This window comes from Haliaeetus albicilla, chromosome 26 (assembly GCF_947461875.1).
Source record: "Haliaeetus albicilla chromosome 26, bHalAlb1.1, whole genome shotgun sequence".
Taxonomy (NCBI): Eukaryota; Metazoa; Chordata; class Aves; order Accipitriformes; family Accipitridae; genus Haliaeetus; species Haliaeetus albicilla.
The window spans coordinates 13,036,429-13,059,282 of NC_091508.1; the positions used below are offsets into that span (position 1 = coordinate 13,036,429).

The 22,854-nt window shown below is 49.7% G+C and overlaps 1 protein-coding gene across 2 annotated transcripts in view; it reads right to left on the reverse strand.

Moving 5' to 3' along the window:
• WHRN (whirlin) overlaps positions 1–22,854 on the reverse strand; it is a 57,716-nt gene that overhangs the window by 22,993 nt on the left and 11,869 nt on the right. For both annotated transcript variants that reach the window (XM_069772097.1, XM_069772098.1), the window contains exons 2-3: positions 16,352–16,567; positions 3,863–3,988 (exon numbers count right to left, since the gene is read on the reverse strand). In XM_069772097.1, coding sequence (XP_069628198.1) covers positions 3,863–3,988; positions 16,352–16,567 — 342 coding nt within the window. The remainder of the gene's footprint in view (positions 1–3,862; positions 3,989–16,351; positions 16,568–22,854) is intronic.

Genomic DNA, 22,854 nt, shown 5'->3' on the forward strand with positions numbered 1-22,854 from the left:
ATTTTAATAAAACACTTGAAAGTTCTGATTTGGTGTCGTGGATGCAAGAAGGTTTTCCCTAAAATGAAAAGGCTGGCAGAATCAACTTATAAACAATTCTGGTAACAAATGCAGTGGAAGCAGCAAAACCCACAGAATTCACGGCCTGGGAAGTCAACAGGAGCCTTCCCATCGACTCCAGCAAGGTTGGGTTGAGCCCACATTGAACAAACCCACAATTCTTCTACTTCAGAGAGCAACAAATTATGTGGAAATCACATTTACCCATCAGTTCATCCCTCCTCATGGTATCATATCCCTTCCACCAACACCTGGAGCAGTGTAGGAAGCGTGTGGATGCAGTCTACACCCAACCATGTCTAACAGCAGAACATAAAAGGCCTTTCTTTATCTCCAAACCTCCAAGCAGTTCTAAATTTATGGCCTGCAGCATACACAAATCAGGGTGGGAAGTGTCTGTGTGTATCTGAAATCACATAAAGCCCAACATTCAGAAAAGTATCGGCCTGCTGGCACGTACAAATCAGTTACTAGAAAACAGAACAGCAAGGTGAGACATATAAAGAATCAGTAAGGAGAGACTCTGGTGTGCAAACAATTGCCATGGTGCAGGGACCTTGCTTGGCAGGGACGGAGGGGAGCAGCATGCACTGTTCCATGTGCTTCGACTGCAGCGTGCATGTGATTATTTTCTTGCCTTCCTAGCAGGCATGAAATCAGAGGTGGAGGGATAAAGCCGTGTGTTACGCTGCTGTGACTGCTCCTGCGTGTGTGAGTTTGCAGTGCGACTTTAGTTGTGCTGAGCTCACTGGCAGGTAGACTGAACCAAGAAAAGAAGCAATTTTCCCCATGCAGTGAAGAGAGGGATTTGGAGCAGTATGGAAGCACTAAACATGAATCAAACAGAAAGAACCTTAGGAAAACAATGCAACTTCTTTTTCTTTTCCTGCCTTTAATCTGTCAGGCTTCTGGTGTTTATGAGATAGAGTCTGACACTCTGGCACACGGTCAGCCGGCACTGGGGACAAACAGGCTTGCTTCAGATGGTGGGTCCTCTGACTCAGCAAAGTCACCCGTGTGACGCCTGGGGCAGCTCGAGCCTGTGCCTCTCTTTCCAGCTCTATTAGGCAGAAACAAATTGTCCTGTGCCTCTTATCATCTCCGTCTTGACATCCTCATGTCGCAGAGCACTGTCCCTGCTGCCCCTCACCACAACCTTGCGCTAATGAACAAGCACACGCTGACATCCCTGGGAGACAGCTATGTACCCTGGTCGGGTGTGCAGGCAGAGCAGCCGCAAGGTAGCCAGGCCAGAGGAGTAACATATGCTCTGGGAGAGAAGGATGGTCTGCAGGGAGTTTCCAGCAGCGGCTTTCACTGCTTGCTGCCCTGAGAAACACTCAGCCATCTCCCTAGGATGCTCCCACAGCTCCTTGTCCCTAGTGCCCAAGTGACCCTCTCATAGGGCAGGGTCCAAAACCCCATTTCCCTGCTAGGGACCAAGAGAGAGATTAAGGCTCTGATTGATCCAAACCTCCAAGTTTGGCATTTTTGTTCTGTGTCAAAATGAGTCAGCAGAGAGAAACAGGAGCCTGCAGCAGACAGCTAAGTTCAGAAGTGGCTGCATTACCCCTGAAAGTGTCTCCCTCTTTCTCCTCTGTCTATAAAAGGAACCCTGGTGACCTCAGTGCCCAGCTAGATGGGCCCAGAGTTTTGTGCCAAAGCAACTCAAGGGATGGGATGGTATCTGTCCCAGCCCAAATCACAGCCCTCTTCACCAGACTGTCCACCCACTTCATGGTACCAGCCTTGACAGATTTAAGTGACTTTATGGGGCCACTGGAGCAAAGCTGAAGGCTTAGCCCTAAACTCTCCAGGGCTGATCAAGGGAGAAACGTATCTCTTCACAATACAGAGAGGGATCAGAATGGATTACCCCTCGATCCTCAGCAGTCCAGCACCATTTCAAGGGATTGAGAGAATGTTAGGGAGTTTAACATCCATTGAGTCTTGACTGACACAAGGAGCAGGGAAAGAACTGTCTCTCAGAGCCCACAGTATTGCTCTGGAGGAAGCAAAAAGGGCACAATGTGGTTGCAGAGCCCTTTGCAGAGACTGCAGAGAAAAAACACACCAGAAAAGAAACCCTGAGTGATGAAGTAAAATGCTACAGCCTGAGGAGTTTGAGTTTCAAACATGCCCCATTCATGAGCAGCACAGAGATACACCTGAAGTCCAATGGCTCCCTTTTCAACTTATTGTACTGGTGAACATCCTAGAACATATAAAATTTTGACCCTGTGCTGGTTTTGGCTGGGATAGAGTTAATTTTTTTCACAGTAGCTAGCTAGTGTGGGGCTATGTTTTGGGTTTGTGCTGAAAACAGTGTTGATAATACAGGGATGTTTTCATTACTGCTGAGCAGTGCTTACACAGAGCCAAGGCCTTTTCTGCTCCTCATCCCACCCCACCAGTGAGTAGGTTGGGGGGGCACAAGAAGTTGGGAGGGGATACAGCCGGGACAGCTGACCCCAACTGACCCAAGGGATATTCCAGACCACATGATGTCATGCCCAATATATAAACTGGGGGGAGTTGGCCTGGGGGGATCGCTGCTCGGGAAATAACTGGGCATTGGTTGGCAGCTGGTGAGCAATTGCATTGTGCATCACTTATTTTGTATATTCCAAACCTTTTATTATTATTGTCATTTTATTATTGTTATTATTATCATTATTAGTTTCTTCCTTTCTGTTCTATCAAACTGTTCTTATCTCAACCCACGAGTTTTACTTCTTTTTCCTGATTTTCTCCCCCATCCCACTGGGTGGGGTGGGGAGTGAGTGGGCTGTGTGGTGCTTAGTTACTGGCTTGGGGTTAAACCACGACAAACCCCAATGCCCCTTCCAGGAACAGCTGAGGTCCCAGGATGTCCCATCCTGTTCTGAGACCTGGTACAGTGGGAAAGCTGGAGAAGCTCAGAGGTGATGTGTGTGCATGTGTACATGGTGAGACAAAAGAGATGCAGGATCTCACTTTACAAGAGGTCCGCAGCAAAACTGTAGCCAACTCTGGACCAGTGCAGCCTCAGGAGGGCCCAGCTAAACCTCAGAGCATCCTCTAGGAACCTGTTTGACTATGGAGGAAGCCTGATGTAACTGGAGGTCGCACCAAGTTAGGCTGCTGATAGATCAGCTCTGCTCTATCCCCAAGGGTGATCCTTCTGTTTCTGCTTGTTAAGACATGATCCTTGTGAATGCCAGTGCTGCAGGAGGAAACTAGCACACACCTGCTCCCACCGCAGCAAGCCTAGCCTCCTCTCATCGCAGCAGCTAAACACATTCCCTGCAGGCAGGCTAAGAGCACCTTGTGCAAAACATTAGCTCCAAACGTAATGGGTTTGGATACAAGATGCAGGAAGAGGGCACGGGACCAGGATCTTTAATAGAAAACTCTTCCCTGCTAGCACAGGGAGGTGAGAGTGACTTTCTTCACCTGCCAGGTCTGGGCTGCACTCTTAGATATCTACACCAAAAACATCCCCAGGCTATCTCAAAGGGGAGAAATCAGGTGTGGGGGTGTGCTAAGGCAGAAGGCAAGTACAACCTATTCCAGAAATTGTAAGGCTGCATTTGTCTCTGCACAACCACCTTGCTCCCTCTAGGCTTAGTATCCAAAACATCCAAAGAACCTGCCCTGAAAAGCCATCTCCAGAAATGCAACTCTCACCTCTCCATTGAGAGCCCTGCTTTGCTGGGGGCAGAGGGGTAGGAACAGCAGCAGTTATGTGCTGATGTGGCTCTGCAGCCACAGCATGTGAAGCTCTACGTCCTGCACCAGCCCACTCTGGGGTCACTCTTACCTTCAAGCCAGTGCTCTCTGCTTCAGAGCCTTTATCTACACCGGTGATGTAGATGCCCAGGGAATATTCGGCCCCTCCTCGGATCATCAGGCCCAGGGACTTCCCTTCATTCAGGACCAGATTCACCTGCAGAGGAATAGGAACAGTCATTGACGTGGTGTCCAAGTACTGCACAAAAAGCAGTCTCAGCTCCATGCTTCTGACAACAGCCACGTCCCCGCTGCTGCCGCCAGCTCTCTCTGTGAGCAGCGCACATCCCGGGAACAGAGTCCCTTCTGGAGATGCCTCCAGAAAACTGCAGCCCCAGACGGAGCTCTAAACCAGGGATATCCCCTCCCTGCAGTGGCTGGCTCCTGTAGCAATGCAGAGGAGGGGGGAGAGCAGGTTTAGCTGCTCCTGTGGTTCCCTAGGCTTGTCTGTCTCCCCGTGCCTGGACAAATGGTCAGGGCTGGCTGTGGCTCAAAGGATGCTTTAGGGGTACATGGCCTGCAAGGTGGACAATGCCCTGTGCATGCCCAGAGAGCAGCATGGCTTACCACAGGCATGGCAGGGACAGACAGGGTGATTCTACCAAGGGGGGCATTTTCCAGTGAAGCACGGAGAACATGCAACATCCATGATTTGGGTTTGTCTTGTCTTTCCCTGTTTTTCAATAATTCAGAGGTTCAAATAGAGTGAGAGGACAGATCACATGCAGAAGGTGTGGAAGTCTGGCTCTTCCAAAGGAAAACTTGAAAGAAGAGAGAAAGATGATGGAATGACACCCAGGACCCACGTGACAAATCCAGAAGTAAAGCACTGGCATGGAAGGAGGTTAATGCCTCAAGTGGAGCAAGTAATGTTATTTCAGGAGGGGTCTGGGCCTCAGGAAAGGAGACACAGCTTAGACAAGGTCTGAGAAACCATTCTGCAGGCTGGAGTCCAGCTAAGGTGTCAGCCAGAAAAGGGACTGCCAGAGCTCTGCTGGATACTGCCCTTCTCCTCCTGTCTGTCCTACAGAAACCTAGCCTCCAGTATGAGCAACTACCAACATCAACTAGTAAAGCAAGCTACAGGTTTCACTCCAGTTTATGGCAAACACCCTCAGGGTCAGACAGAGCTGCTGTAAACTCTTTGGTGGAAGGCCAGGCTGCTCAGGACCACTACACCTCCCCTGACACCAGCTCCAGGTGTCACAGGACACAGGGTGACACAGCAGCACCAAAGGGTGCCCTTCTGTCCCTGTTCTGCAATCCTCAGAAACACAAAGAGGAAAATGTGCAGGTGAAGGGAGAGGTAAGATACATGGCCAGCTGGAATGCAGGATAGCTGTACCCCTGCCGTGTCCCTTGGCCAGACAGGGCAGCTCCTGTGGGACAGGGGAGGCAGCGGGAAATACGAGAAGAAAATGCCAGCTCTGGAGGACTGAGAGGGTTCAGCTATGTGAGGGGCAGCACACGGGGCCTGGGAGGATTACAACCATAAACCAGAGGAATAGTTGACCTGCGGCAGTTTTCAGTGCTCTCCTTTTACAGGTGCATCTCTGGGCTAGATACCTAGCCAAGAGAAATCCCCAAAGCACCACTGATGGAGCAGTGCCAGTCAGCACTGCCTGCGCATTTCACCTCTGCCTGCCCGTGCCCTGTGCAAACGTGACTACACAGCAATGACCCACATCCATCCAGACTGGGAGATAGCCCAGCTCCATTTCTCTGCCCTTCTTTTATGCAGCAGTGACTGCAAGGGGCCACTCCAGGCACACTCCCCTCAGGAGGGGGTACAGAGAACAAGCAACAAGACAAGCAACACAGAGGCACAGGCTGCAGCGGGAAAGACACCGACACAGCCCCGGCTGGTCCTCGCACAGCTCCACCAGCCCAGCCATCGCCCCTGCAGCAGTCACTGCTCTGTGCAGACAGCAGCTTCGCAGGACACCCTACCCAGGCACCCCGCCTGCCCAAGGCACAGAAGGCACTCAGGACTCCTCCACACAGCCATGCGCCTTGTTATCTCTAATTAATAATGCTAGGACAGGTTTTCCACCTATCCTGCCCAGAACAGCCAGCACATACTGCAACAGATGTTTAATATTTTCCACAAACCTCTGACAGGCTGAAGTACCACGCAGCACCTGGACAGCTGTCTTCCCCACCAAATGCTGGCTGTGGGGCTGATTTTGCAAGGTATGCCAAAGCTATTAGCCAGCTTCCCATCTGCCTCCTTCCAACCTCTCCTACTCAGAGGGCCTGATGATATATGAAAGTTCAGGTGAGAATTTAGAGTGAATGAGCAAGCCTGTGTTTAGCTCCCTTGAGGACTCTCAATTTAAAATGGCCTTTGTTCACTCACTGCACGACGTTTCCTAAATGAATAACTCCAGGTTTTTTTTTGCTTTTGTCCCAAGTTTTAAGTCAATTCTGGAGAAAAGCAGACAGCAGGAATAAAAACAAATGGGAAAAGCCAAAATGTGTTTCACACTGATAGAAACAACCAGAAACAGACTGTTTGTGAATGGCTTTTATATTTAAAACTCTTCATCGCAGTCAAATCAAAAGCTTGCACATTTATCTGGATGGAGAAGTCATTTCCAGCTTCAAGTCACTAATTAACCTGCCTTTCTAGAGGACACAGCATCACACAGGGAGTTCAGCCCAGCCTTAGAGAGGCTGGTATTGAAAACCCATTTTCTATCTTGGTGGTGGTGCAGCAGCAAGACAGAAATAAGCAGCAGGACATAAATCTACCTAAGGACAATACACTGCAAAGTTTTGTACTTTAAGAAATGTATGCCAAAACAGCTCCTACTTTTCTATACCTGTATCACAGCTGGCTGGCAACTGCATTAATGCCTCATCAGCTGCATGTGTTTTATGGATCTGCAGGCTAAAGCTGGGGTGATCCCACGAATGTGCTACAACACAGGCAGGCTCTCAGCACGGTGCTGCTGCCCTCTGCTCCCCGCACTCCAGAAACAGCTGTACTGTGGAAAGCCAGAGAGTGAGAACTGTAAGACATTAACTACCTGTATCAGCGTCCTTGTCTAGGGCTGCACAAAACTGATGTTCCCTGGGTTAGTCCCTCCCCTGCTTTGAAGTGCACAAAGCGCTGGAAACAATTCTAGGATTGAAGCATTGGAAAGGAACCATAAAGAGACCTTCACGCTTCAGGCTGGAGAGGAGAGCGGGCATTGTACCCATCCAACAGAACGTTCGCCTGTCAAAATCAAGGGCAGTTTAACTTTTTTTTTACGTGAAAACATTGCTCTGGACATAGAACAATTACTTTATAGAACATTTCACTGGGTTTTATTAGAACAAGAAAAATATTAAACTTTTCCACAGTCCTTCTCTTTTCTCCCCATTTGTCTAAAGACATTCAGGGCTTCCCTTCTACTGCAACTTCTTCACCGCACCACGGCTGTATCTTTCAAAAATTCCCCAACTTTGGGAAAAATACGAGTAGCATAAATGCAGCAAGTGCATGCAATCACAGATCAGGGTCAAAATACACTGCTAGTGGCAACCCTCTCTCCCTACAAGTCCCTAAACAACAAAATGTAGGTGCCAGCACTTCACTGGAGTTAGCAACACAAGGGGTAGCTCTATATCAAGACGTTTACATTTCCCTTTAACACTATCCCAATGGGCTGGTAAGCTGAGAAGCTGCTCTGCCCACCCCGATATCATCAGATCGAGTAAGAGATACTCCCTCTCCCTATAAACCTGACATGCTGCTGTGTCAGCCAGCTTGTTTACACACGTACCAGGCAAACCTAGTCTTCAAGGAGCAGAAAGCAATGAATACAGCCCCAAGCAGTAAAAGACTGAAAGACCTTCCCACAAACACAAGCTGTGTGAAAAAACCTAAGCACTACTTAAAAAATATGTCGCTGCTGGCAATCCCAGAAAGTTGGGTTGTTGAGGGCTTAATTGCATTTCTTAATCAACTAATACCTACGCCTCTCTGAATAAACCCTGCGGAAATCACAATAGAAACTTAGGCTGCTGGGAAAAGTGTGGCAGCAGCAGGGGCCAGAGAAATAACCACTCTTGGAGCACTTGGCTTATTGACAAATTGCAGATTTAGGGAATAGCTGAGAAATAAAGCGAGTGCTCACAGGCAGGGGGCTCAGTTTGATCAGACTGGGGAGCGATGAGGAAGGCAGGAAGGAGGAGCGGAGAGAAAGCGTTCAGGAGCCAAACAGAGCAATAAGCTGCTTGGCAGGATGAAGCAAAGGCTGAGTCACTCCATGTTAAGGGCTTAGGGATAAGAGGGGAGACTATTTTGCACACTATTTTCCAAGGGCCTCCTACCTCCCGTGACGGGGCACACCGCAGAGGTGGTGTTGGGTGAGGTTGGCACCATCATGCCAGCTGCCCCAAGCACGGCGTTGTCCGCACCCGCTGCCATCCTATTGAGGGCACCTCTTCCACACCGTAAGCCCACGCTCCAGACGCAGCTGTGGGGTGGGAGGGAGACTGCGGGATGACAGTGAAGCACAAGCCAAGCTGTGCTGTCCAAAGAGAAAGCTAAACATGTTCACTGTGACCAGGCTGTTGTTTCCAGTGGTTCCCACCACTGTGACTTCATCCTGCCATGATGGAAAGCACTGATCCTGGGCCCCACTGGGAACAGACCCCCAACACACCGTTTCCTGGACCAAGCCCTTCTGCTTGGGCTTTTCCACTCAGCTAAGCAGGTTTGTATACATATGATTAACACTTCTGTGCAAGTCTTGTCCCAGAAGAGCGCATTTTGGTTACATTTCCACTTTATGTTTCCTCCCTCCTCAACTCTCCCCCTGTTCTGCTGCCAGGCTGAAGCTCGTGAGAAGCTGTAACATACCTCAGGGGCTAATATCAGGGAGAGCTGGGATCACTCCAAGCTGCTAAATGCACAGCTGTCCTAACACCATCCTAAAACAGAGGCAGCAAGCAAGGCTGTGCAGAAGGGCAGTTATTCTGGGTGACGAAAGTGAAGACATTGAGGCAAGGTAACCCCCCTGCACCTTGCTGAGGAGGACCAGGTGTTCCCAGGCTCATGGTAGCACAGATGCTGCGCAGTCCCCACCTCCTTCCCTATGCCATACCAGGGCTGTGTCCAGCCCCAGGCAACTCCTGCGTGTACAACGCAGATGCATTTGGAAGATCAAGGTCACAGTTTTAATTTCAATTTCAACGCTGAAACATCTGCCGCCTCCTGTAGCAGGAAATGAAGGAAAAAAATGCCATCATCAGTAAGGCATTTGCTCTGAGCTGATTCTTGCATGGGATTTCTTTTCTCTGGGTTTATGAAATTACCTGTTGACAGATTCAATTTTACCATTAGAAAAAGCACTTTCAGACAAGAATTACTCTGCATCAGTACAATTCAGCACACAGCTGCATGAGTGGCTGAGAAGGTTTCACCCATGCCGACAGCTATTTCCCTGCCATTACTGCTACCATACAACAAAAACAACACTTAAGGAGGCTCGCAGGGCTCATCTTCCTCCTGCTTACCAAGGAAACCCCACTGGCTTATGTCTAGACAACCTGCAAACGTGCGAGCACAGCTCACAGGAAGGCAGAGCCAGCTCACGACCCATTAACTGAGGTACTGGGAGCAGCACAGTCACAGCTGCTAGGGGTGCTGGATCCGCCAGAGCTGCCTCAACATCAGCCCACCCTTCCAGGGCAGGCTTTGTAAGGCCATGCTGCGGCTTTGCTGCCATAGTGACACTGGCACCCACCTCCGAGTGTGTTTAATATTAGCACAGCTACAGCGCTGCCCCTGGCCACACAACAGGCACATGTGGGGCACTGGTTTGCAAACAGGTTCTTGTACAAGGTGTGTGCCAGGGCAGCGAGCATCTCCCACAGCTGAGAGGTGACACTCAGAGCAGAGGGACAGGCAGGCGACAACAGAAGCAGTGCAGGACAGTCTCTAAACCAAGTCCTCTGCCACGGGGCCTGATCCCAAGTCTTAGCCCAGCGGTGCTGCCCAGCTCTTGGCCATGCTGCTGTTGAGCCCAGCGGCTGCCTCTCCACTGGGCAGTGCTCAACTCACGCAGCACAATTACCACTTTTAGGTGCTTTTTTCTGCTTAAAGTGCCTGAAAAAACAAAGAGATGGCACTGCTGCCCACCAGCACGGGGTGAGGTGAGCCGAGGTCTGAACCAAGGGACATTTTGGAGTAAGTCTGCTGGGACAGTGCTACAGACCACCCAAGGCAGAAGGATACCTTTAATCCCCAGTGTCCTGGTTTCAGCTGGGATAGAGTTAATTGTCTTCCTAGTAGCTGGTACAGTGCTATGTTTTGAGTTCAGTATAAGAAGCATGTTGATAACACACTGATATTTTCAGTTGTTGCTAAGTAATGTTTAGTCTAAAGTCAAGGATTTTTCAGCTTCTCATGCCCAGCCAGCGAGAATGCTGGAGGGGCAAGACAAGTTGGGAGGGGACACAGCCAGGGCAGCTGAACCAAAGTAGCCAAAGGGGTATTCCATACCATGTCATGTCACGTCTAGTATATGAACTGGGGGGAGTGGGGTTGGGGGGGATCACTGCTTGGGGATTAACTGGGCATCGATTGGCAGGTGATAAGCAATTGCACTGTGCATCGCTTGTATATTCCAATCCTTTTATTGTTACTGCTGTCATTTTATTAGTGTAATCATTATTAGTTTCTTCTTTTCTGTTCTATTAAACCATTCTTATCTCAACCCGTGAGTTTTACTTCTTTTCCCGATTTTCTCCCCCATCCCACTGGGCGGGGGGGAAGTGAGTGAGCGGCTGCATGCTGCTTAGGTGCTGGCTGGGATTAAACCACGACACCCAGGGAACTGGGGAGCCAGTGGCTTGTGTCACATACTCCAGTCATGACAGGGAACTAACCATATACCCCCAAGTAGCCTGGATAGTCTTCTAGCTGTAAAGCAAAGCAAAACCCAGCAAGGTCAGAGCAAGCAAAGTGAGAGATGCAGGGAGCTCTATCACTTCACACTAAAAATGTCATTACAATCTAATAGGAAGAAATCCTTCCTTATCTCTCCTGCATCTCTTATCCTTCATGCTCAAGTAGTCACCATTAGCATCTCAAACATTCAAGCCACGCAACGTTATCACAGATATATTTTTTCTTTCTGTTTTTTTATAATAATTACAGCTACTTCTGGATACAGAACTGCCTGAAGGCAAGGAGACGTTCGCAGTCTCTTCTTTATGTATATTTTCTTTTTTCTGCTGCACCAAAAGCTTAAAGGAATAAGCAGCTCCCCTGGCAATAAGCACATTAGAGCAACGATTCAGCTGATGAAATGGCGTTTCTCAGAGAATTAGCAATCCAACACTTGCAGAGCATTTTGCACAGTTCATCTTCCTCCCAGCTCAGCAGCACCTATGAGTTTTTGCTGGCTGATGGTTTCCAAAGTGCTTTTAATGAAATAAGCTGTTGATCCCAGAAGTACATCAATGACAACTCACGCCACAAATGGTCCTTGCTCTTGTGAAAAATCCAGAGGACTTAAGCCTGGACAGATCATAAAAACCAAACTGCTCTGAAGCACAAGGTGACCACGGGAAGCAGGTCCCATCTTTCCATCAGGCAGGCTACATCCTCTGTTGGGATGGGGCTGGGGGACTGTGACCTGCTGCTGTGTCTGTGCTGGAGACAGGTGGCTCTAACAGTCTTTTACCAGAGCTGTGCACTAGTGCAAACCCTTCGTTTCATGCTTATTACTGACCACCATCACTGGCTACTTTACCTATGGGGAAGAAGGGCACAGGGCTCTGATGAAACACTGGATCCACTAAATACAACTACAGGGAAGGCTGTCCTTACTGCAGCAATATAATAGCAAAACTTGGGAAATATGGCCACCTCTTCAACAGACACATCTCTGCCACAGACAACACAGACATGGAAAGTGTAAAGATTTGCAATAACTTGCACAACTACAGGTGCATACACACCAGCACCTCCTTCTTCCCTCCATTCCCTTTAATTCTCACATCCCTTCTTGTGCCTTCTCATGAGATGTCATTCAAATAAGGTCAGGTCTACACTAAATAATTGGCCCAGATCTCAGCATTCACCTCCTGCTCATCCACACAGAATAGCCTCTGACCCAAGCTTGGTGCAAGCTGGAGTTTGGCCCAGAACCACTGACTGGAACAGGATGGTGAAAGCAAAGCCAGTGGACAGCTGACAGTCCACCAGTAACTTCCCAAAGCCCCATAACAGCTTCTTTGCGGCTGACAATGAAGGAATCCCAGCGTCCACACAAAAATATAACAGAAAGCCAAGGGCAAGGAATGTGCCAGCCCTGGGCCAGCAACATTGGCTGCCTTCTGCACTGAACCTGTGCTACAGCAGAGCTACCCAAGGAGGTCAGACTGACCCGTCAGCTGAAAGCCCAACCACCCTGGCTGCACACCAGCCCATCTGCTCCACAACACCATCCCACTGTCTGGGTGCCTGCTCCAGGAAGGTACACAGCCATGCACCAGATCCCTCCTCCGCCAGACGGATCGGTTACCCTATCACACACACGCCAACAGCAGCGGTTTCCATTTCAAGCCTTTTGATAATGAATGCTTCTGCCTACAGATAAGCAAACTTGTTAAACTATGCTACAAACCCCATCCTTTCAGGCATACAGAACAGATGCGCTGGAGGGAAAGGTAGCCAGACAGGGATATCTCTATTGCCTGATGAATGTAGGATGCCTCCACCAACCTTGAATTTAACCTTGCAAAAGCTGGAAATATCACCTTAACTACAGTAGCATTGCAGGCTTACTGAACTGTAGCAATGCATTAACAAACTTGCTGGTTTACATCACTTTAGCCTCCTGCTGTAGGGCTGAAGTCTGATCTCTTCTGTACTTTCCCAAATGATGCCTGTTTGAAAGCTTTTGCATATGTATTCCAGAACATTCAGATCGATTAGAAATAGGAGAGAGAAGGGGGGAAAAAATAACCAACTAATCCCCACCCCTTCCCTCAGAACGTAAAACCATCCAGAAATCAAATAGCCCTCGGGGGTACCTGTCAATTCCGGTTGACCGGGCTGAATTAACCAGGGATATGTTGCATTTATTTACATGATATTTGTGAACAGAATAACCCCCCTTTCAACAGTTAAATATATCTATATCTACACATACAAATAAAACCAGAAAAAACTACAGGCAGGCTGTTCCCATGTGCTGGGACATGTTTTCATCTGTCAATGGTGCACAGTAAGTCAGGACAAAGCGACTCAGCTAATTCATGCCCTGAAGCATGTGTTCAGACAAATGACACAGGCAGTCACACCAGATAACCCCTCTCAAATCCACCAGCCAGGTCAGGCTCTCCTCACTGCCAGCCAGTCTTTGATCATGGTGGGGCTTTCCTTCACCGTCAGCTGGCACCTCTGGATACAGCAGTGTCTGGGCAGCCTTGGTCATTTAAAAGCTGTAGCATCCAGTAATATTCTTTTGCCGGTCAGAGATGGGAATTCAGGAGTGGAGGTTATTGCAACCATTGACACCAATGAGCAGGACTGTCAGGAGGAGCTGGGTTTGGAGGCAGGCTCAAGGCAGTGCAAGGACCAGAGGAGTCAGGGTGCTTTTCTGAGCAACCTCGGGTCCCACCAGTGCTAACAGCTACCACGGCAAGCACTTCTGAACCACTGACCCAGCAAGCTAGGGAGAAAGGTGCATCATACTTGTGGTCAGAAAGGACAAAGGCCCATTAACAGAGCAAGGAGAAGGCCTCCAGGCAGTGCCCAGAGCTGTGCTACAGCGGAGCAGGAGGCACGCTGGAGTGACACAAGAAGTCAAGTCTGGAGTAACAGAGGGAGCCAAGGGCCACCACCAGAGCTGTGTGGGGATCCCAGGACTGAAACAACACACAGCTGATAACTTCTGTTAGAAATGCAGTACACGGCCAGCATGGCACAGAGGGGCATGATGGGAACAGCAGTGTAACCGATGTCACTGCTGATATGCCACGGAGGAGTAGTGCCAGGAGAAGGTTGAATGCTGCCTGTTCTCATGATGCCAGCAGCACTGCCCTCTGCATCAGATCTTTGCACACCCATTTCTGCGAGCTTCAAATATTTCCTGCAACTGACTTTGACTCTTGCCAGGTTAATAGAGGGGCCTTCACCCCCCTGCCCTGGAGTCAAAGCACGATCCTCCACTACAAGAAGTCAAGTGGCTGTTTGACTGAGTGAAGCTGCACCAAGGAATGGAAGAACAAGCTCAGATTTTGGAAGAGCCAGGTGGAGCGGGAGGTTCTTCACCACTCCTCATACCTGGGCAAAAGGTCCTGAAGCCAGCAAAGCCACAAGCTGGTAGCACCATGAAGACTGGGCACCCCACCAAAAGCTGGCAAATCTTCCCAGTGCTCTGCAAGTGCTGCACTGCCACAAAGAGGCATCACAAGCAATGGCACCACAGAAGCGCAGCTCAGAACAAGGGCAGTCAATTCTGTGAGCCAAGGTCCCACAGCCTGGCTCAGCTAGAATGGTGCCACAGTGCGAGACTCAGAGCTGGGGGCCCCCCCTCACACCTTGGCTGCTGTTGGATACACTTACGCCCAAGCCCAGCATGGATGCTCTTTGAAGTTTAATGTGGCCTTCATTCAACTTGGCTTCATTCCCTTCCAAAGCAGATTAAGCTACGGTAATTAAAGCTCTTCTAACTTGCAAAGTTCAGTTGGATTTATTTTCCTGTGCACCCCCTGGGAGCCAGCCCTGACGAGCTCGGGACCAGGAGCAGCACAGAGGAGGGTGTTTTGGTTTGATGACTGGCCCATGCAGCAGCCAAGCTGCCCAGAGACAGCTAGGGCACCTGCAATCACATCTCCCTAGGGACTGATGGGAAGGGGCTGTCTGGGGCCATGTGAGGCTCAGGCACTGGGCAGGGATGCATACAGCTGCAGGCTTCTAAGCATTTCATGTCAATACACAGCAAGGACTAAGGGAACAATGTGCAGAGAAACATTCCTACCTACAGCTTCAAAGAGTCACTGCCTGCTGTATCAAGGTGACACTGAGTGGTAGGGGGTGGGGGACACCAGCAAGCCAGCAGCGGTTGCTTTTCTCTTCTCCTTAAAGTAAAAATAATGGGCCCTTCTCCCTCGTGGCCCACATGAATATTTCATCAGCAAACTGCCTCATCCTGTATTAGATTTTTTTCCCCCTCTGGCTGAGATGGGAGGTTCCAGCTTACAGATTCCTCCACAGCCTTTCCAGGTGGAGCTGAGGACATTTTGGGCATACAGTCAAAGTGCTGGGGACAGCCCAAGTGATCTCAGGATAACAGGATGGAAATATGTCAAGGCTCCAAGCAACTCTGCGTTTGGGAAGCAAGTGCCCTGCTCACTCATATGACAGTAATTTGATATTCCATGAACACCAGTGAGGCAACACCATGTCCTGCTTGTACAGGATGAAGATGTTCCCTATCCATCACCACCGAGAGAGCGAGCAGAGTCTGCTCCTCCAGCCTGTGTCTCACTGCAAGGGCATCTGAGCACTGTTCCTCCACGTCTACAAGTCTCTAGGCCTGTTTGGGCAAGGGAAGCATGAGGGAGAAGAAACACTAAATCCTCAAGATCAGATATTGTAGCTTCAACGTATTCTCTGCTGGCTTCACTTGTAATAAGGCCTATTTCAAAGGAGGGCAGGCTCACAGTAAGAGAAGAGGACTGGGAATTAGATGTGCTAATATACTTTCCTTTCTTTCAAAGGCCCAAGATCCAGGCCCTGCTGCAGTGGCCAGCACTGGCCAGACACCCCCAGCTCCCCTGGGTATTGTTATGAAAGCCATTCCCTTCCCCACTCCTTTTTCACTTGCCAGGGCTTTTTACACAGGCGCTGCTCAGGCCCCTCTTGGCTCAGCCTGCCTCTCCCCAAATGGAAAAGGAAAATCACCTGTTTTATTTTATAGCATTCTTGGAAGAGAAAAGTTGTCTGGGCTTTTTTTTTTTTTTTTTTTCTTTTCACTTAGACAAAACTGCAACGAGACCCAAGAAAGGCTCAAGGAAACACCTGAAAAAAACCTGAAAAGCAGGAAGAAGGGCAGTAATGCACTCTGAGATCTAGCCCTCCAAATCCACAAGCCCTCCTGAACATAACACCTATGTCAGCCTCTCAATGACCATGTTGGCAGCAGGCCTCCAGCCAAAACAACAACCTGTTCAGGAAAGGCCTTACAAACAACTTCTGGTTTGACCGCTGTTCCTGGCAGGACCCTCACCACCAGACAAGCCTGCATCTGGACAATGCCTTGTCTTCAGCTCAGGTTCTACTTGTGTCAAATGGGAACAAAGTCAATCCATCCTGTCCTATAGGACTCCTCGGGGGAGGCAGAGGGAAAGCTACAGACCAAGGGAAAAAAACAAGATCTAGTGTATCCTAAAAGAGAGACAGGCTATCCCAATGGAGGCCAGAATCACATGAATGAAAAGCATAAGGGGAATGAAGAGGGTTGGCATCTACATGCCCCCAGGGCTGTGGCTGATCCCCCTTGCTCACCTTTTTCTCATCTCCCTCTTGCAGGAGCTGGAGGTGGCTCCTCTTCTCACTGTCCTTGCGGAGGGAGCTGTTCTGGTGGTGCAGCAGGCCCATCGGCGGGGACACGCTCCGGCCCTGCGGGTCCACCCAGGTGTAAATGTGGTTGGTGACATAGCCCCCTGGGATGCGTCCCACCGAATGTACAGACAGGTTCAGTTTCTTGCAGCCTTTCAGTACCTGGAAGACAAGCCAAGGAAAGGAGAGAGTTAATAATGCCTACAGAGGGGGAAGGACAATCTGTCTTAGCACTCTAGGTTGACACGGCTTTGCTCTTCCTTGAGGTTGAAAGATCTCAAGCTACTCTGCAACCACCAACTGAATGACTGAGCTCCATAAAAAGCTAGTGAAAAAGCTAGGATATTTCTGTTCTCTCCTGAACTGCAACAGTGTTAAGGCAAAGCTGCTGCTGCTGACAGAGCAAATACACTCTCCCCATCAGCCAGGGAAAGAACAGAGTGAAGCAGAGTATGGGAGGTAAGGTGGGTAGTGACGTGCCAGGAGGAACCCCAGTATGGGCTGAACCTGAGACTGAGCAGTTTCTGCAGCTTTGGAGAGGAGTCAGAGCAGGACAGGGATCAATGCTGGAGGAGAACAGCACTTCTGGTCCCCACAGGTCAGCCCCAAACTCTGTCATTGGAAAAGCTCCTGATGCCTTCAGGGGACATTGACAACGCTCCGAGAAATTCAGCCTCTGTTGCCATTTCATTACCAGCTGCCTTCCTCAGCACAAGCAGTCAATTAGCGAGTACAATAATTATTAAATTTATACATATATTTAAAACAGCATGCACAGAGATGACCTTGGGACCCAGATACGGTGATCCGCATTCGCTCCTCTGGTCCCCCAGCTTCTACTGTGAGAAGCTGACATAGGCTTTATAGTAAAATTAACATATAGGAGTTCTCTCTGGGGACAGCTGTAAGTCCTGATCCCTTCTGAGGCCTGAGGAACATCAATGCTCTGGATCCGCTCTCAGAAAGGACGTGCTTTGGGTTTTTTTTCCATACATACATCCTTTTCATGAGCTGCTCCTGCAAGGTCTCCTCTCCCCACTGAGCAGAGGAGTTGCCGAGCAAAGCTCGTGACCAGGAAGAACTAATACCAGCAGCTCTTTGGTAAAGAATAATATCATCAGTAATACTGGGCTGGCTGGATCCCAGCTCTGACCTGGCAATGCTCCTGTCCCTCCCTGCCAGGGCTAGAGAGAATCCAGCTCACCAATTCCCAGTTCAGCATCTCCATCACATATAGCAATTTGGCTGCAAATTTGTCACATGCTACCAAGGTCATCACGTGCCTGGAGAGCTTAAACAAGGATTGCAAAACCAACAGCCCCATCAGAACAACTGCAGAGCACTTCAACATCCTGGGCTGCTCACTAACTCCGGCCCCTGTCCCCTTAGCTCCCCCGGGCCCTCAAACACATTGCCTGCCGCGATCTCTTCTCTCCCTGAGAGCACATGGAGCCCAGCCTGGCTGCCAGACAGGCAGAGGTGCTCACCACACTCCAGTCTTGCTGGCATCAGCCCAAGTCTCACTGGGACAATGGAGCTATTTCTGAGCCCACTGTCCACCCCAGGGTACCACTCTCAAACAGGCACCATGGCATAGGAGTCCATCTGTGCTTCAGGGCACAGTTTAGCTTCCTGACCCAAAGCGCCTTCATAAGCTGCCACGCAGACAGGCTCAGGATGATCTGAACTCCACTGCAATGGGTTGGGGGTGGCAGGGAGGTTTCTCACCTACTCTAGAGCTACTGGTGCAGAGTGACCCCTATGAGATGGGGTACAGCCCCCACACAAACATTCTCCACTCATTCAAACTAGAACCACCTCTATGAAAACCTCTTTTAAGCCTCCATGATGTCATTTACTTACCTAGGTACCGAGACAGCAGACAGCACTGACAGTCCCATGAGCAAAGACTCATCTCTGAATGAGGACGCAACTCCTCATCAAGCACAGGCAAATGATGAGGATAATCAGTGATTAGTCCAACTGTACAGGGTTACAGTCCTCCCTCTACCACAGAAATGCCATGTGATCCTAACTGACACACTCCCACCCTTTTTCCCCTCTAAATGAAAGAGCAGGCTCTCCATTTGCATTGATCCTGGGCATTCCTCACCTGCATATGTTCATACAATGCCTCAAAGTCAGCTGCTGAATGTCACTGTAATTTAAGGAAGGAGCAAAGAAAACTCAGAGCTGAGGCAAGGTCAGGAACACACACAGGGCCCTCCACAAGCTGCTCTCTCTCCTTTCTCCCCACATTCACTGCCACCCTGTTCCCATGCAGGTCTCTTCGGGACTGATGCAGGGATCCCATTTCCTCCCTTCCTCAGAGCATCCATCCTGGCAGGGGGGACGACACCGAAGATAACCCTGTGGGGTTTCTACCACACAGGAGAGATATCAGGCGCAGGAGAAGTGACCACATGCAGGAAGAGCCCCTGGTTCCACACTGGGCACCAGGGAGCATTCACAGCCTGCCCTGAGGACAGGGCAGCGGTGGTCGCTGAAGGCTGGTGGCAGGCAGAGCACTGGCTGCTCCTGTCCTGCCTCAGCTAAATGTCATCCCCTGAAAGAGCAGAACAGCAGCAGAGCTGCTCTCTGGAGGCACAGTAAAGTTTCCAGGGATGAGAGGCCAGAGATTTACATGGGACTTTTTATGTCCCCCTGCAGCTCCCTTGACAAAGCCACCAGGAGATGGGATCTCAGTCAGCAGGGAGATGTTTTATGCATGAAGGTGACAGTAGAGAGCAGGGAGGCGAGTAGAGCAGCCGTCTGGCTCGAGGCACCAGGCTGGGCCAAGGCTCCTCAGCAGCCTCAGTACAAGAGGAGACACGAGGAGGGAATAACAGAAGCTGTCGGTGCCCATCGGGACTTTGCCGGTGACAGTCTCTCCCAGCAGAAGGCAGAGCTCCAGCAGGCAGTCTGGTGACACTCTGTGTAGTCCTTTATGCATTTACCAAGGCCTCTCAAGTACTCAGTGAGTGAAGCGGTTTTCTGCCCAGCACAGTGTTCCTCCCCCAACACATTCCCACTGATAACACCTATTGACGAGCTAGTGCAGGACTGTAACGGTACCCCAACAGAGGCCTTCCCTACACTGAGGAGCCCTTCAGGACACAGCTCTGCTGGCCTCCTAGCCACTCGCACTGGCAAGTGACCCGCACCTTTTGGGTAATCACAGGTGGGGGAGGACAGTGACACCCACAAAGAACTTACCTTACTGCTGTGAGGCAGAGTGGGACCATCCATACGGCTCAACGATGGTAAGCCACTGATATCGACCTCAGTGGCTGGGGATTCCAGTTACCTGTCCTTGTGCTAGGTGTTAAACACAAAGGAATGGCGCTTGCCTCAAGAAACACAAGTGAGAAAGAGCAAGCAGAAAGAGGAGAAGCAATGCAGGAAACACCTTGTCCAAGGTGACCCCACAAAGCCCTGAGAAAGTTGGCGAGAGCCCCACTCCCTTGTCATGGTGTCACATCCACTCAGTGACACTGCCCCTGCGCGTGGCTGTCTCCATGCCTCCCACTGCAACCCTGACCTGCTTTCCAGCACTGCCTTCTACACGTCAGGCTACACCTCAGCCCCCGTCTGCTCCCACCCTGCCCCACCTGATTCACAGCCTGCAGCAGATGGCCCCTGCCATCACATGCAGCTTCCGTGCAGCTCCCACCCTCTCTGGTTAAACTCACTCTTCCTCAGCTTTATAACGAAGGGCCAAGACACAAGCAAACCCTTCACCCAGCTACAAGGTTGTAGGAGAGCTGTAGGCCATTGGGCATCCCCAAACCACGCAGAACTTGCCTGGATATACTGGCAATGCAGGTGTATATACTGTATGCAGATGTATAACACAGCATTGCAGACACCACCGACATACACACCTGTAGGTAAAATGCAGCAGCTCTCTAACTCTAACAGGACACAGCAATACTATCGGACCATTTAAGAGAGCTGGAGTTAAACAGCTGATGTTTTTCCCTAGAAGATGGTCTCCCACCGCCTAGATTCAACAGGCCTTCAGGCATGCACTTTTAAATGAGCAAGCATTGAAGACTCTGCCTAGAACATGCTTACGTACAGGTCTGAAATTCAGCCAGCGAAGCCCATTTGTAAACTCAATCTATTTGTAATCTGATTTTTTAATAGATTTTTGACTCAAGAGCTTGCATCAATTTGATTAGATTACTTCTATTAATTTTAGGATAAATTAGTTTTAGGTTTGTATCAGCTGGGGGGGGGTAAATCATTCTTCAACCACAAGCACAAATAGCCTGAGGAATCCCTGCTTTTAACCTCCACTAGAAGAATATCTGCTCCAGTAAGCCAAAGTACAGCTCCTGTCTGAGGAAGAGGCCTAGCATGAGAGCTGGAGGTTGAGGAACATAAAGCTTGCTCAGCACCACCCATGTCCTCCCTCTGGCCACCACAGTCTTGTCAAAAATCACAGGATGGTCAGTGCAAACCACTTCCCCATCCCGGTGACCACTAAAGTCAGTTTTGTTTGAACATTCGAGCTTCCAGGAAGCTTTTTGTTCATTAGGCAGCCGCCAGCTATTCAACTAAAGCTGCCATGGCTATAAGAGGAGATGAGAAGGGAAGCAGTGTTTTCCCTCAGGTAACAGCACTGCATGCGCTCCATAATGAAGTACAGCAGGCACATGAACGAGATCTGGCACAGGCCTATAAAACATTTGTACATCCACACACTGAACTAGACTTTAACAAAGCACTTGGCATGCAGAGCTGCAAAGTGATGAGGCATCAGGTGAGCCAAAGGGGAGAAGCTTCCATCGTACATCCAGAGACAGAAATCACTATCAGCTGCTTTGGTGAGCTCCAAGTGAGCAGAGCTACTATCCACTTCCCTGCACAGGAAGAAACTCTGCACTTCCCCCTCTGGTTGTTTTTTCTGGCTTTACCAAGGCTGGTGCATCTGTTCCTCTTCTGGTTTGTAGGAGTGCCCCTCCTGGTACCTGGAGAGATGAGGTCTGTTACCCTTGGGGTTAAGAGAAGAAAAACAATGGTCTCAGTGTGTCCTGGTTTCAGCTGGGATAGAGTAAATTGTCTTCCTAGTAGCTGGTACAGTGCTATGTTTTGGGTTCAGTATGAGAAGAATGTTAATAACACACTGATATTTTCAGTTGTTGCTAAGTAATGTTTAGTCTGAAGTCTAAGGATTTTTCAGCTTCTGATGCCCAGCCTGCACGAAGGCTGGAGGGGCACGACAAGTTGGGAGGGGACACAGCCAGGGCAGCTGACTCAAAGTGGCCAACAGGGTATTCCATACCATGTAACATCATGCCCAGTATATAAACTGGGGGGAGTTGGCCAACATGGGGGCGGATTGCTGCTCGGGAACTAACTGTGCATCGGTTGGTGAGCAATTGCATTGTGCATCGCTTGTATATATCAACCCTTTCAATTCTTTCATTATTATTATTGTCATTTTATTATCGTTATTAGTTTCTTCTTTTCTGTTCTATGAAACTGTTCTTATCTCAACCCATGAGTTTTACTTTTTTTTTTTTCTCTGATTCTCTCCCCCATCTCGCTGGGTGGAGGGCAGTGAGCTGGGAGGGGGCTGCGTGGTGCTTATTTGCTGGCTGGGGTTAAACCACAACACAGTGGTATAGAAGAGACCTCTGGAACAGGACCTGCTGGGAGGAGGCAGTTCCCTGGAAGTGGTGCCATGGTCTTGTGGGTCAGCAGCCCCTGGACAGGGACCGTTTCTGCATTGCATAACCTTTGACTCACCTGTGCCGTTGAGGCCTGTTCCCAGCCAACATACAAAATCAACCCCATGCTGACCTGCGGGGCTTAACCCATCTCCGCCTAGCTCCCAGAAGCCTACAAGTCAGCCATTGGGATGGCCAGCACAGCTGCCATGCCAGCAGAGCCAACAGCCTCCACCAGCTTTTTCTATTTACCAGCCCTGTGCTTTGACAGGGTGTAGCCTTTGGAGCAGGAGCCAAAAAACCTTCAGGCATTACAAATCCTGTCACTGAATCCTGCCATAGTAAAGTAGCTTCCCATTTTTCACTGCCTCAGTTTCCCTGTATTGAGGCTGACAAATCATCTGCTTTTGGAAAGAATGCCGAGGCAACCCCAACAGCGAGTCCCCTGCAAGCAGGTTCATCTGGATTTTCCACCCAGGCACAGAAGGCAGACCCAGGAAGGCTTTCTCACCAAGCTTGGGGCACACAAGAGATATGTGCCCTCAGCTGCTCCTCCCCTGCTCCACCCCTTTTCATCCCGTCAGTTGTGCTAATATACATTTCCACCAGGCTCTTGGCAGCTTTCAGTCGGGAGGAAATAAGGCTGATTTGACATCCCAAAGAAGTTTGCAGGTAATTTTCTCATCCACTGAGCATGATTATCCAGAACCTTTGGACAGTTAGCAGCACACAATAATGACTCTCTCCTGCCAGCTGTTCTTCAGGTCATTA